The sequence below is a fragment of the Macaca nemestrina genome, chromosome 1 (assembly GCF_043159975.1).
Source record: "Macaca nemestrina isolate mMacNem1 chromosome 1, mMacNem.hap1, whole genome shotgun sequence".
NCBI classification, from domain to species: Eukaryota; Metazoa; Chordata; class Mammalia; order Primates; family Cercopithecidae; genus Macaca; species Macaca nemestrina.
Window position 1 is genome coordinate 71,212,662 of NC_092125.1, and position 16,137 is coordinate 71,228,798.

Below are 16,137 nucleotides of genomic sequence, written 5' to 3' on the forward strand. Positions count from 1 at the left end.
ATCCCTAATAGTGGGGTACTAAGTGGTTGAAGTTGGTAATGTATTTGGGAAGTGATTGTATTTTTATAATGCAGTTGCATAAGAATCAGACCTAGTATATTCTCCATTGTACTGCAGTACCTGGCAGCAGAGTAGGCACTAATATGTGTTGAATGAATAGGTGAAATAAACAAAAACCTAATGGTGATGGAATTTTATGGAAATAAGTAAACTTCATTATTGCTGAAAATACCACAGATAAATAGAGGGAGGCAGTGTAATATAGTGGAAAGAGCACTAGACCAGGAGTCAGACAGTCGAGGATCTCATTCTGACTTTGAAGGTGAATAGCCATGTGACTTTAGACAGGACTCTGAACCACTTTGTTTTCTTATCTGTAAAAGGGGAAGTCATAATAACTACTCCTGCCTAACTCGTAGGTTGTTGAGAAAATGAAGTGATTCATTAATATAAAATTCTTTGCAAATGTAAATGTACAAAGTCAAGTTTTCCCTATGCCTAGCACAGTGCCTTGAACAGTATTAGCACAAATATAGACTGTTAATAATAAAAAGGAGGCTGAAATACAAGAGTTTAAAGCTGATTCTTGGAGTGCTCACAGAATACTAGGGGGCAGAAGGATGAAGAATAACCTGCAAAAGAGAAGCAAAAGCACCAGAGAGGAAAGAGGAGAATCAGGAAAGTATAACCCTGTACTTTTAAGACACAATTTTCATTAAGCTTTAGGCTTGTCAGGTAATACCTGAGTAGCTTTTGCTTTGATTTTCCAAACCCTGTCTAACTTTCCTCCTTCTTTGTGAAGTATTTGGTGGGCACAGAGTAGTTCCTTTTGTAAGCCTAAAATTAAAGACCTTCACTTAGATAGTTATACTTCAACTTTGATTTTCTGTATATTGCTTAATAATCATGAGTTACTTTTGTTACCGAAACACAGGGGTTCCGTCTAGGTTCTGCTGCTTGTCACACAGAAAGCAATCTCTGAGACAATGAGTATTGCTAAGGAAGCCGGCTTTAATCAGGTGCTGCAGCCAAGAAGATGTTCAGATCCATTTCCCTGACTGACTAAAATTAGGAGTTTATATAGCAGGGAGGAAATGTGATTATGTATGAGAAAACAGGAACTACGGAGGGTTAAGGAAGCCATCGTGACGGATGAAAGGTCTGGCATCTCATTGTTTGGATGCAGTGATCTGGTGAATTTCAGTTCATTTGATGCTGTAAAAGGAAAATAAATCTTGGGGCCCCCAAATCACTAAGCTAAAGGTAAAAGTCAAGTTGGGAACTGCTTAGGGCCAACCTGCCTCCCATTCTCTTCAAATTCACCCCTCGGCTCACTGAGATAACAATTAATACATACCAGATTGCCTCATTTGGAGAGACTAATCAGAGACTCAAAAGAATACAGCCATTTGTCTTTTATCTACCTGTGACCTGAAAGCTCCCTCCCTACGTCGAGTTGTCCCACCTTCACCTCGAGTTGTCCCACCTTTCTGGACTGAACCAGTGTATATCTTACACATATTTATTCATGTCTTATGTCTCCCTAAAATGTATAAAATCAAGCTGTGCCCCTACCACCTTGGGCACATATTGTCAGGATCTCCTGAGGCTGTGTTATGGGCGCAGATCCTCAACCTTGGCAAAATAAACTTTCTAAATTAACTAAGACCTGTCTCAGATTTTCGGGATTCACAATGTTAATACTTTTTAAGAAGCCTGAAGGCCCTTTCCTGAAGGTAACTCTGATAAAACAAATGTGAAGTTTCAAGCTTTAATACCAGAAGGGTCAGTTTCCATGTTTATCCAAAAAAACCTGTCCGTGGGACTGTTGGGTCAGTTTCACTTTTATTATCAAGAAGATCATTAAAAGTCTTACATCACTAAACCGTGACTGGTTGACTGCTTTTGGGATGCCACTTTGCTCTGCAGAGGGAGGATGCAGTGTCATGGGAAGGATCTAGGATGAAGTGTTTCCCAATCTGTTGCTTAGCACACTACTGTTCCCTGAGGTATGGAAATACATTTGGGAAATACACCCTCCTCCGCTCTGCACTTCCCTCCCACCCCACCACTGTTACCACTAGATTGTGAACTCCAGGAAGGAGGGGACTTGCTTACCAATGTAATTCAGCACATAGATGTATGTAAACCACTAAGAGGACAGCTGAGAAGTAATAATCAAATTTGTTATTTCTGATAAGATGATTTTAATATTATGGCTGTTGTTAGGGGATGGCTAATATGTTTTTGTTTGTGCAGTACACATGTATTTGATTTCCAGGACTGGCTCATCTGAAGAACACCCAAAATGCGATACTTCTAATATGTACACCAAACTAAGAAATAAGTTCTTCCGTCTCAAAAAGATCATTTGCTTCTATTAAGGAAGATTATTTAAAATAGTTAAGATACCTTAATATATTTATAAATTCAGGAAATGTATTAAATTGAGAAAAACATAAATTGTGAAATTTTAAGTACATTTGAATAGATCTTCCTGTGAATGATCATTTGTTATTTTTGGTGGACGGATTATTAGTGGATTGGTTATCCATGACTTTTCTTCTCAATACATTTCATAAAAATGTAAGGAAACGGCGGGGCACAGTGGCTCACGCCTATAATCCCAGCACTTTGGGAGGCTGAAGCAGGTGGATCATGAGGACAAGAGATCAAGACCATCCTGGCCAACATGGGGAAACCCTGTCTCTACTAAAAATACAAAAATTAGCTGGGCATGGTGGCACATACCTGTAGTCCTAGCTACTTGGGAGGCTGAGGCGGGAGAATCGCTTGAACACAGGAGGCGGAGGTTGCAGTGAGCTGAGATCACACCACTGCACTCCCCAGCTTGGGCGACAGAGTGAGACTCTGTCTCAGAAAAAAAAAAAAAGAAAGAAATGCTTATAAGAAGCAAAATTAGTCATACTATGTGAAATACCTAACTTTTAGAAAGGTGTGTGTGAGGGGACAGGCTGGTATTTGAAAGTAATAGTTAAAATCAAATATTTGAATAATATATAGTTGTTAGTTACCTGTTGTGGTCTCTAATATTAAATCTGTGTTGTCTAATTTGGTAGCCATTAACCACCTGTAGCTATTTTGATTTAAATTTAAATTAAGGCCTGCAGTGGCTCACACCTATAATCCTAGCACTGTGGGAGGCTGAGGTGGGAGGATTGCTTGAGCCCAGGAATTTGAGACCAGCCTGGGCAACATAGGCAGACCCCCATCTCTACCAAAAAAAAAAAAAAAAGTGTGTGTGTGTGTATATGTATGTGTATGCGTGTGTATGCGGACTGTGGTGTTGTGTGCCTGTAGTTCCAACTACACAAGAGGCTGAGGTGGGAGGATCAGTTGAGTCCAGGAGTTTGAGGCTGCAGTGAGCTGTGATCCTGCCATGGCACTGTAGCCTGGGTGAGAGAGTGAGACCCTGTCTCTTTAAAAAAAAGTTTTTTTTGAATTAATTTAAATGAAATAAAATTAATGTAGTTTCTCAAAGTAGCCATATTTCATGGGCTCAGTAGCCACACACATGTGGCTAGTCGTGGCGGTGTTGAACACTGCAAATAGAGAACATTTTTTTCCATTATCACAGAAAGTTCTATTGCATAGCAGTGTTGTATAAATTAATGAATATTGCTACAAGATTTATATATTGCTACAACTTTATATATTCTGAAAGTTGGAGAATAGAGCGCAAGATACTTGTTCTCTGGAATTCTTAGGTGGGACCTTTCACAATGGTTAACCTGTCTGGTAGGGGACAGAGGAAACTTTTAAATTATAGAGTTCTTGCTATGTTCTTATTTGTTGTTCACAACAGCCAGGCCAGGCAGTTAGTATTATTTCCATTTCATAGATGAGATCAAACCTGTAAGTGGAGGAACTGTAATTTGAACCAAGGTTTGTCTGAGTGTAAATCCTCCATTTTTTGTTCTTGTTTTGGACTTTAGGGGTGGTGCTGAATGGATTCTAATCCCTAGTTCGTGGTGTATTGTCATTGGCTATCAAAGACCCTTTTCTTCCTCACACTCATAGGCAACCATTTTAATGCATGTTTGATTTATCTTTTTAAAAAATGTTTTTTAAAGTGAAAGCAAGTTTATTAAGAAAGTAAGGGAATAAAGAATGGCTACTCCATAGGCAGAAAAGCCCGATTTATCTTTTTGTTTATTTTTGCAAGATACACCATTGTAGCTTCAAAACTGTTAATTTGACACTTACATGGATGGTACTGTGTTATATAATCTGAGATTTTCCTAGTTTAGGATGCTGTTCGATGATTTAAACACCTAGCCTTTTCAAAAGTTTTGTGAAAAAAATCATTTTACCTGGTGTTAGACTTTTTGGCCTTTGTAATCAGAGAAGTCTGAAAGAATCTCCTGTTTTCCTCTTTGCTTAGGGAGTATTGATAGAAGGATTATTTGTCCCTGAATATTTGTAAATAATTTATATTACTTTTGTTTTCTTCATCATTAGGCAGCTAGTAATTACTTCTCATACTTTTCACATGGTGTGTCTGAGCATTGTAGCTGCTTTTTTTTAATTGAAATTTTTATTGTGCTAATTGTAGATTCATATACAGTTGTAAGAAATAATGTAGAGAGATTCCTTGTACACTTTGCCCAAATGCAGCTGCTTTTTATGCTTCTAATTTGTATGTAGGCTTGCTGGGAAGGGGAGATGTAAACAACCTTGTTAGAATTATGTTAATTAAGAGTAAAGGCCGGACACTTTTTCTTGAAGAATATAGTGAATATATGAACTTTAGCATGTGGACTTACTTTTAGCTGCTTTTTTGCTTAATTTTTAGTATTGTTAAAATAACATTTTTAGCCAAATTAAATTTAAAGAGTTTAATTGAGCAAAGAATGATTCACAAATTGGTCAGTCTCCTCAGTCAGTGTAGGTCCAGAGAGACTCCAGCACAGCCACGTGGTGGAAAATTTATGAACAGAAAAAGGAAAGTGATGTACAGAAACTGAAACTGAAACAGCTGCATTCGTTCCAACTAAACATTTGCCTTATTTGAACACCGTTCGAACAGTTGGCCCCCTTCGGCCAAAACTTGGTGATTGGCACCAGAGTAGGTTACTGTCTTTTTACACATCTATTTACATATCTGTTTCTCTGTTCATTATGTACAGAGAAACTTTTAGGCCAAACTTAAAATATGTAGCCTAAGGGAGGTAACTGGATTTCACAGTATGTATTTCAGATAGTGAAGTTATTATATAGCTGAGTTTTGGATAAATGATATAGTTTTTTTTTTTTTAAAGTAAATTGAATTTTTCATACAAATACTATTGCAGGTTAATTATACAAATATGAAATCTTAAATTTTGATAATGATTAGAGATTTCTATGTATGTTTTGTTTTAGGTTGTTTCTCGAAGAAATCCAGAGGATGTCCAGGAGGTAACATTTATATGCAGATTTTATTTTATGTATTTGATAAAAATTTAACTAAATGCTTTTTTGAGAAGATCGCCTGAATCATTTATACATCAATCTCTTTTTTTCTGAGACGGAGTTTTGCTCTTGTTGCTCAGGCTGGAGTGCAGTGGCGCGATCTCGGCTCACTGCAACCTCCACCTCCCAGTTTCAAGTGATTCTCCTGCCTCAGCCTCCTGAGTAGCTGGGATTACAGGCATCTGCCACCACGCCCAGCTATTTTTGTATTTTTAGTAGAGACGGGGTTTCACCATGTTGGCCAGGTTGTTCTCGAACTCCTGACCTCAGGTGATCCACCCGCTTGGCCTCCCAAAGTGCTGGGATTACAAATGTGAGCCACTGTGCCCAGCCTGTACATCAGTCTTTATATGTTTGCGTGAGGATTGTCTTCAATTCACAAAACAGTAGCTGAAGTGTCCTATTTGAGACCTACTAAAGTGTTAAGTTTTAGTAGGTGTTAAGTTATATAAATAAGAATTTAATGAATTATGGTGCTGTTTACTAAGTGATAATTGTTCTGGTAACTGGTGTTTACAAGATGTCAGTATCACTCACGGGTCCCTATTTACCCATTTCAAGATCATAATGCCTGTGTGATAAAAAGTGTTTGGTAACTAATACTTATTTTAAAGATTCTAACAGTAAATTATGGGTCTCCAACTACTTTCACTTTTATGTTGAATTGACATGTTGACATCTTGGAAAACTGCTTTAGGCATAGATGTTTCTTTTTTTAAAACTTTTTAAGTTAGTACTTTTGCAGATTCTTCTATGCATTTTTTCCTTCTTTCTATAGTGATACCAACCTGTTATGTTTTGCTTAAAATTGTGGAATTCTCTATTTGTATTTACTTTGCACTTGTTGTACATCTTTAGGAATCCTTACCGAGGAACTTGCTGCATTGAATGTTTCTTGATTTACTTTCATTTTAGTCCCTGCTCATTTTCACTAAGACTAGAAGGAAATATATTGGAATTTTTTCCCCTTCCCTAATGTGTTTAAAACAGATACTTTAAGTTTACAGTGCTGATTCTGCAACAGTGTTTTTTTTTTTTTTCCACAATTAAATATGAATGTCTTTGGGTGGTAGGTTCTTTGTGTTTAGCCACAGGTCTCACTACTCTACAGAAAATACCTGGCTTGATTCATACATTTAAGGTGACTGTTTGGTACTGGTTGGTATGAGTGTGTGGCCCCAGGTTTAGATAATATTTAATGTTTTTTTTTTTGTTTTTCTTTTTTTGAGATGGAATCTCGCTGTGTCGCCCAGGCTGGAGTGCAGTGGCACAATCACTGCAAGCTTCACCTCCTGGGTTCACACCGTTCTCCTGCATCAGCCTCCCAGGTAGCTGGGACTACAGGCGCCCGCCATCATGCCCGGCTAATTTTTTGTATTTTTAGTAGAGACAGGGTTTACACCATGTTAGCCAGGATGGTCTTGATCTCCTGACCTCGTGATCTGCCCACCTTGGCCTCCCAAAGTGCTGGCGTTACAAGTGTGAGCCACCGCGCCCGGCCGATAATATTTACATTTTATACGTTATCATTTCTGGCTATGTCTGATTTCATAGTTGTTTTTGTCCTATGATTTAAAACAGATATATTTTTATACAAAAATTAGCTGGGCATGGTGGCAGGTGCCTGTAATCCCAGCTACTTGGGAGGCTGAGGCAGGAGAATTGCTTGAACCTGGGAGGCAAAGGTTGCAGTGAGCTGAGATCGCACCTCTGTACTCCAGCCTGAGCGACAGAGCGAGATTCTGCCTCAAAAAAAATAAAATAAAATAAATAAATAAATAAATAAATAAAAAGAAAAGATTTAATACGATTTTCCTGAATTTTCCTGATGGGTTTTAAGACAATTCCTTCTCCATCAGGAAACAGGAAGAATATTGTAATATTGTTATTTTGAAAGAAATATATATATATATATATGTAGCAGTGAAAGTAATTTGCACTGTTGATTAAAGTACTTTTCTGTCTTGTATCAATTGATGAGTGTGAACTATTCTTTAGATTTCTAGTTTACAACTCTTAAAATTGAAAATGGGTGTATTTCCTTTGAATGCATTGTCTGATTGCTGTGCTGTAGTTTGTAGCTTGATGTTCCCATTTTCCAGGGAGAATCCTGAACCAACCTATCCATGAACATACCCTCTGCCATTTTCTTAGTCCTTTTTTCGGGAAAACTCTTTTATAATAACAACTGTTGGTGAACCTTTCATCAGAAAACTCTTGTAAGTGTCTTTTAGTTAGACAATTGCATGGTTCTTTGTTAGAAGTGGTATAAATTTTTAAAAGTCTTCTATTTAGTTGGCTTCTGAAAATATAGAATGATCTTGAAATTATAACAGCACTTTTTTTAGTTTCCCATTTAGTGTATTTAAACATTGGAATTCTCATTTGGGAGAGGAATTCACCACGTGGAGTTTGTTTTTCACTTCCTTTCACTTTCCCTCTCCATTAACTTATTCATGTGTTACTGCTTTAGACTATAGTAAGGCTTCACAAGGGCTAGTGAGGACTAGATGTACTGATAGTTCAACCAAATGTAGGGCTAGTAATACACTAGCCTTATAAAATGGGAGAAATTTTGTTGTTTTTCTTTTATCTATACCTTGGCACATGCCACCACATATCACTGTTTTCTTCCTAAGAATGCTGAACAATCTGTGGCCTCTCATTCGGTAGATTGTGTAGAACGTGAATAGACAGCAGAAAAGTGAAGAAGAGATGGTTTTGCTCCCCCTCACCCTTTTTTAAACAAATTAACCTACACCTGTTTCTTTCTACAGGTAGGGTATTTCACTGGTGAAATTTGGGGAAGGAAAAGAACTGAAATAGGACTTTCTATGTATTATGTCAGAAATCTCTAACTTTTAAATCCTTTTTAAAAAAATAGTTTTATTATTTATTTATTATTTTTATTTATTTATTTCTTGAGATGGAGTCTCACTCTGTCACCCAGGCTGGAGTGCAGTGGCGTGATTTCGGCTCACTGCGACCTCTGCCTCCCAGGCTCAAGTGATTCTCCTGCCTCAGCCTCCTGAATAGCTGGGACTACAGGCACCCGCCACCATGCCTGGCTGATTTTTGTATTTTTAGTAGAGACGGGGTTTTACCATGTTGGCCAGGCTGGTCTCAAACTGCTGACCTCAGGTGATCTCGGCCTCCCAAAATGCTGTGATTACAAGCGTGAGAAAAAATCATTTTAGAAAATAAGTACACACTTATATATCAATGAAATATATCAAGGGAAAGGAAAGGCTCTTGAAAAGAGGGAAAAGAAAATTCGTAAGCAAATAGTATGGTAGTGCTGTTGATTGTAAGAAGAGATAATCCAGCAAATTTTAAATATTAATACTATGCGAGAGTGAAAAGGACAAAGTTAATTCAGTTGGTGGTTCTGTAAAATACAGGAATCTAAAAGGTTTTTGGTGTTATTAAGTGTAATTATCTGAAAAGGAAACATTTATATAAAAAATATTTAAGGGAATGTTTTTAATGAAAATTAAGCTTTTATTAAATTTGTATTTTTTATATGGTTATCACTGAATTAATATATCATTGAGACATTTTCTTCAGAGTGATTTTAATAAATAAGGAATTTGTGGAGACTTGGTTCAGTAAAGAAATAGGTGTTATAGACCTATTTTTCCCGATGGGAAAGTACTGAACATTAAATAGAGAAAATAATTTCTATATGTGTCTTTGAGGACTTTGTGTGGTCCAGATATGAACATCACTACTTGCTGTTGTAGTGGAAGTATACTTTTGTTCACTTTTGTATTTTGAAGATTTCTGGAAACTTCGAAACTCAGAAGGAGTAAGAAGACAAGGAGGCAGTGGATGTGACATTTTGCGATGCTGTTAGGTATTTTGGTTCTGCAGCCATAGGGTTGAGAAGAAGGAATATGAGAGTGAATAAATTAGGGCATGGTGAAGAAACACAGATTCTCATTTGGGGGTTCTAATTCTTGCTCTGACAGACTATCTACTGGTTCATATACCATGGTATTTTAATAATTATCATGATTAAATTGTTAAATTTTGCTCCTTACGTTTCTCTTGCAGTATTTAAAAAAGACCTTAACTAGAATAAAAAATTTATCTGCAAATCTAATTGTTTCCATGAGCTACAGTCTTTTGAATAACTTTCATGTCCAGGTCATAATGACCTTAACCTTATGTAATGTCCAGTTTATAATGACATTTACTTTATATAAGGTACTGCTTACATAAGCCCATCAACCATTTCTCCTTTAATTCATTGGCAATGTAGTATGATTGTAATTTGATATATTTTAAAAATATAAAAATAACAATTTTTTGTTCCCATCATGTCATTGTTAGAATCCTCACATCTCATTGCACATGCTGAGAAACCTTTCCTGAGTGATTACTGCCTATCTGCTACTGATCTTTTAATCTACGGGTTAATAGGTCCTGCTCAGTTCTTGCTCTTCAACCCTAAACCTATCTCATTGAATAGCTCCAAGCAGCTCCCTCACGAACTCCTAAGTTAAATGTGTTGAAAATTAAACCTCTTTCTTGCCTCGGAACTGCTGCTGCTTCCTTGCTGTTCACTTCAGGGCATGGCACCACCATTCTGTAGCAAAACTTGCTACACAGCTATTTATTCTTCAGTGTTCTTCAGTTTATTTATCATTTTAGGCAAATACTGAGTATGTACTTTTGTTTAAAAATTGCCTAAATTAATTGCCTTCATTTAGTAATATATACTTGACATCTCACTCTCCTTTTAGAAACTTCACCCCCAGTTCCCTCCCCCCACTTTTTTTTTTATTTTTGTCAGTCTACTGACCACTTCCCTTCAGGACTCTCTAAGGTAGTAATTTTTGTGAAGGCTTTTCAGACATACAAGGCTGATTTAGGTACTACATCTGCAGCACTCTTGAGCTGCCCCTCTCAGCATTTTTCAAGCCGTCTTATGATGTTGTTGTTTTATGATGTGTTGGCTTATTCTTCCTAACTAGGCTGTGAACTGTTTGAAGACAGGGCCTGTATTTCCCTTGTCTTCATACTTTGTGACAATATGATGCTTAGTGGAAAGTAGGGCCATAGAAATATTTGTTTTGGTGACTCTTTTTGTTGTTGAGTAAATGAATACAAGGGAAGCATCAGGAGGAAGCAGTTTTTGAAAAATGAATTCATATTATAGTCTGCCTAGCCTCCTAGGATTATAACTGTATTAAAAACAATAAACATTAAGGTAGAATTTTTGGCAGCATGAAAAAGCTTGCTGAAGAATTTTATACATGCAGAGAGTAGGTTTTTTGGCAAGAATCTCTTAAATCACACCTGGTTACCTGCTTGACCTGTTATTTGCTCATTAGCCTTATACTCTATTGTACATGAAAAACTTGTTAGAAAAGTTTGTTAGAACTGAGATGATTAAGCTTTTCAGAAGTAAAGACCCCAGTATCTGAAGTAATGGGATTTAAAACTCAATTTTACCCTATTTTCTAGAGATTGAGGGCTGAATCTGTGATATCAAGGCCATGTTTCAAATCCTTTTTCTTTACAAAGGTTTTTGTTTTTTTAAATATAATCTGAGTAAGGTTAAATAATAATTCAGACTAATGAAGGAGAACACACTTTTACATGTTGTCTAATCTAGGTGATTGTTTTGTTTTGTTTTTTAAAATATACTAATTTTAATGATGTTCTGGTCAGGATTCAGCTTGCCTACATCTTATTACTAGTGTAAATTAAGATTTATGACATGAAAGTCCACGGTAATTGCTTACTGCATAGCTATTTCTTCAGTGTTACTCAGTTTATCCTTTTAGGCAAATACTGAGTATGTACTTTTGTTTAAAAATTGGCTAAATTAATTGTTTTATCTTTATAAATGTATTATTTTGAGAAAGAATACATGTTTTGACATGTAACTCATTTGTAGGCCAATTGTAATTGGTTTTTGAGCAGATGAAGTGACATTTTATATAGAATACATCTTCTCCATATGGGGTTGAATATTTTTCCAGTGTGAATAAAACCATACTTGTTTAAAATGAAAATTTGAAACCAAAACAGAATAGTTTGAGGAAGAATTGCCACTTTACATGTAATATATTTTCACTTTATTTTTTTCGTGCCCCTGGTCAGCAGAAATCTGCCTTGTATTTTTAAAGCAAATACTATTAGTTAATTTCAGTCTGTTAATCATATTGGTTAGGACATGAGTTTGTCTTTGCATGACAATTTTGAATACTTTAATGAAAAGATTATTTGTTGTTCAGATATCTGAGCCTAAATGATTATGAGATACACGTTTAATTTTTTTCTCTCTTTAGATAATTGTATGGAAGAGATACAGTGATTTTAAGAAACTACACAAAGAACTATGGCAAATTCACAAAAACTTATTCCGACATTCAGAATTGTTTCCTCCATTTGCTAAAGGAATAGTGTTTGGTAAGTGATTATTTTGAAATTGTAATTTAAAAAAGTGATAATTAATTTTGTTTATATACTGAACTCTAACATAACTACACTGTGAAGTCAGAAGCCCCTTTGCTTATTGAGATAATTCATATTGTTCAGCAAGCACTTGAAATTGTCTTTTCTTGTTCTTGTTATAGTTTTGTGTACCCAGAATATATTTACTTTTCCCATCTGTGAAACAAAACAACTTCAGTTCCAACCAACCAAATAACCCTGTAGGAACATAAGAAAAGGTGATATTCAATTGTTCTTATTAGTTTTAAAATTCTTTCTTTTTTTAAAATTGTCTCATTTTATCTGTTTCCCTGACACCTTTCTTATAGTATGAATGGTATGGTTTTCTAGTATTTGCTTCTTGCAACTTCTTTTTGATACCTTAGTATTCTTATTTTTTATTTTTAATTTTTTTTGCCTCATCAGTTTTCAAATACCTAGGTAACAGTTTTTTATATTAAATTTTGTGTGTCAAAATAATTGGTGTAGTTTCTGTCCCCTGTCTGGATTTTGACTGGGAATATAGAATATTCATGTGTTTTTTTTCTATAACTCTAATGTAAATGTTCTTATATGGACAGCATTTTTTTATTTTGAAATGGAGTCTTGTTCTGTCACCTAGGCTGGAGTGCAGTGATGTGATCTTGGCTCACTGCAACCTCAACCTCCTGGGTTCAAGTGATTCTCCTGCCTCAGCCTCCCGAGTAGTTGGGATTACAGGCACCTGCCACCACGCCCAGCTCATTTTTGTATTTTTAGTAGACATGAGGTTTCACCATGTTGGCCAGGCATGGTGAAACTGACCTCCTCACCTTAACTGGTCCGCCTGCCTTGGCCTCCCAAAGTGCTGGGATTACAGGCATGAGCCAGAACATTTTATCCTATTACTTTTTGCAACCAATTTCTGCATATGGAATTGCAGAGTCAATGTATATGCACATTTAGTTTTCAAACGAGACAATTTTTTTTCAGGTTATGAAGTAGTATATGCAAATAACTCAGATGGTGCAGAAAAATACTTAAAACTTAAATAGAAAGAAATTCAACAATAATATCATCTCCTAGATAGTATAATATTTTGGCATATTATTCTAGACTGTGAGTGTATGTGTGTGGTGTATTTTTGTGCTCATGAATATGTGTATGCCTTTTTACCCATCTATGTATAGAAACCTCAAAAATGGAATCTTGCTATGTATGATTTTGTAACCTGGTTTTATATAACAATATATATATTTTTTCTTTTTATATGACAGTATATTATGATTGTCTTTTCATGTCAATAAAAAGATCTACATTACTAATTTTAATATGTACATAGTATTCCAGTTTTTGAACTGATTTATTAACCAATCTTCTACTGGTATATTACTTTTGGCCTTTTGCTGTTATAAATAACACCACAGTTAATATTCTTATTCATACATTACTATGCTGGTGTACAGTAGGGTGAATTCCTGGGAGGAGAATTACTCATTCAAGGGGCCTGCATATTTTTGAGACTTTTGATGCATATTGCCTCATTGTTTTAAATAATTGTAACAACATTGTCCTTTATGCATTGGAAAAACTTTTAAGTTATTATTATTATTATTATTTTTTGAGACAGAGTATTACTGTCACCCAGGCTGGAGTACAGTGGTGTGATCTTGCTCACTATAGCCTTGACTTCCTGGGCTCAGGTGATTCTCCTACCTTGGCTTCCCAGGTAGCTGGGACTATAGGCGCACATCACCATGCCTGGCTAGTTTTTCTATTTTTGTAGAAATGGGGTTTCACCACGTTTCCCAGGCTGGTCTTGAACTCCTGGGCTTAAGTGATCTGCCTACCTCAGCCTCCCAAAGTGCTGGGATTACAGGTGTGATCCACTGCGCCTGGCAGATAACTTTTAAAGAGGCATGTGGCTAAGTAAAATAAAAACAAAACACAAAACAAAGGTAGTATTGAAGAATGTACAATAAAAACAAATTTCCTGCTCCTTCCCTCCACCCAGTTTTGCTTCTAGACATAACTGAATTTTAATCCTGTTTTTTGTTTTTCAAGTACTTATTTCTGTATCTGTAATAAGCCTATACCATTTTTTCTTTTCTTTTTTTTTAAAGATGGAATTTTGCTCTTGTCGCCCAAACTGGAGTGCAGTGGAGTGATCTCGGCTCACTGCAACCTCTGCCTCCCGGGTTCAAGCGATTCTCCTGCCTCAGCCTCCCAAGTAGCTGGAATTACAGGCACCTGCCACCACACCTAGCTAATTTTTTGTATTTTTAGTAGAGACGGAGTTTTGCCGTGTTGGGCAGGCTGGTCTCGAACTCCTGACCTCAGGTGGTCCGGCCTCCTTGGCCTCCCAAAGTGCTGGGATTACAGGTGTGAACCACCTCGCCTGGCCCATTTTTTCTTGATTTAACAACTTTTACATATCTATTGACTCACTACTCTGGTGGGTATTTAGCTTGTTTACCCTGTTTCTCTGTATTATTACATAATGTTTTTAGTTCTTCTATTGACTTTATTTCTCGTTCCGTAACTGTGGACAGTATCATTTGTCTAAGATGATTCTAATAGCATTTTTGATCTTCCTCCTACCCCTTCAGCTCTCTTCACCACTTAACATTTGAAATCTATACTTATATTTTAACATTTGTCAAAGGTGGTGATATTTATATTCTCTTTATTGGTTATAATTAAGCTTGTAATGTATAGAATAATTCTCAAAGCTGGAATTTAATAAACTTCATTTATAACATTATTATTTTTTGAGACAGAGTCTCACTCTGTCACCCTGGGTGGAGTGCAGTGGTGCGATCACACAGCCTCCATATCCTTCCACCTCAGCCCCCCGAGAAGCTGGGACTACAAGCACGTGCCACCATGCCAGTCTAATTTTTGTAATTTTTGTAGCAACAGGTTTTCACCATATTGCCCAGGCTGGTCTTTAACACCTGTGCTCAGGCAATCCTCCTGCCTCAGTCTTCCTAAGTGCTGGGATTATAAGCATGAGCCACTGCACCCCGCCTTATAATGTTATTATGACAGAGCAAATATTGTTCATTATAAAGTCAGGTAGTGTACCACAATTACCTTTTGTTCTGCAAGTTTCGATAGTTACAATTACTGTGCCAACATAAGAAAAATGTGTAAGTGAAGTCTCTGTTTTCCTTATACTACATTAGGAAATTGAAATCATGCTACATTTTAGTTTGCTAAATATTTGGACTATGCCTTTTGTGATAGCCAGCCTCCAAGATGGCCTCCTATGATTCTCATCTCCTGGTATTCACACCTTTGTGTCTTCCCTTCTGTCTTAGTCTGTGTAGTGTTGCCACAAAGGAATACCTGGGGCTGGGTAACTTATAAAGAAAAGAGGTTTATTTGGCTCATGGTTTTACAGGAGGTAAAAGATGCATGAGGCCTCCATCTGCATCTAGGAAGGGCCTCAGATTGCTTCCACTCATGGCAGAAGGGGAATGAGAGGCCACCACATGGTGAGAGAAGGAAACGAGAGAGAGGAGGAGGTGCCAGGCTTTTTCCAACAGGTTTAGTTCACGGGAACTAAGAGTGAGAACCAGCAAGCCAGTCATGAGACATCCATTCCCGTGATCCAAACATCTCACACCAGGCCTCACCTTGAACATTGGGGATCAGATTTCAATGTGAGACTTGGTGGGGTCAAACACACCATATCTAAACCATAGCACCTTCCCAGATTGTACCAGGGTTGGTCTGTGTGACCAATAGCAAAAGTGATGATATATCTCATTCCTGAGATTTGTTTATAAAAGACTGTGGCATCTCTCTTAAGGTGTTTTTTTTTTGTTTGTTTGTTTTTTTGTTTTTTTTCCCTTTCTCTTTCTCATAACTTGCTCTGAGGGTTACCAGCTTTTCCTATGGTAAGAACATTGTGGTAGCATATGAAGAGGCCCACATGGTGAGGAACAGGGGCTTCCAGCCAAAAACTAGTAAGCATGAAACCTGCCACAGCCATGTGAATGAACTTAGGAGCAGATTCTCCAGTCCCAGTTGAACTTCGAGATGACTGCAGCGTTGACTTGACACTTAACAGCAATCTCATGAGAGGCCTGAGCTAGAGCCACCCAGCCAAGCCACTTTTGAATTTCTGACCCTGAGAGACTGAGTGAGATAGTAAATGTTTGTTGTAGGCTACCATGTTTTGGGATAATATGTTACACAGCAATAACTACTTAATAGACTTTGTAACAA

General features: G+C 36.9%; 1 protein-coding gene across 17 annotated transcripts in view; it reads left to right on the forward strand.

Moving 5' to 3' along the window:
- LOC105493536 (ribosomal protein S6 kinase C1) overlaps positions 1-16,137 on the forward strand; it is a 212,305-nt gene that overhangs the window by 13,670 nt on the left and 182,498 nt on the right. For 9 of the 17 annotated variants that reach the window (XR_011614076.1, XR_011614078.1, XR_011614083.1 and 6 more), the window contains 2 exons: positions 5,386-5,421; positions 11,778-11,898. Coding sequence is in view for 5 of the 17 variants with exons in the window: in XM_011761234.3 (XP_011759536.1) it covers positions 5,386-5,421; positions 11,778-11,898 (157 nt within the window). In the remaining 12 variants the exon portion in view is untranslated. Of the gene's footprint in view, positions 1-4,820; positions 5,090-5,385; positions 5,422-7,577; positions 7,695-11,777; positions 11,899-16,137 lie in introns of those variants that run through there. The other 8 variants (XM_011761239.3, XM_011761245.3, XM_024796495.2 and 5 more) reach the window with 4 other exon arrangements.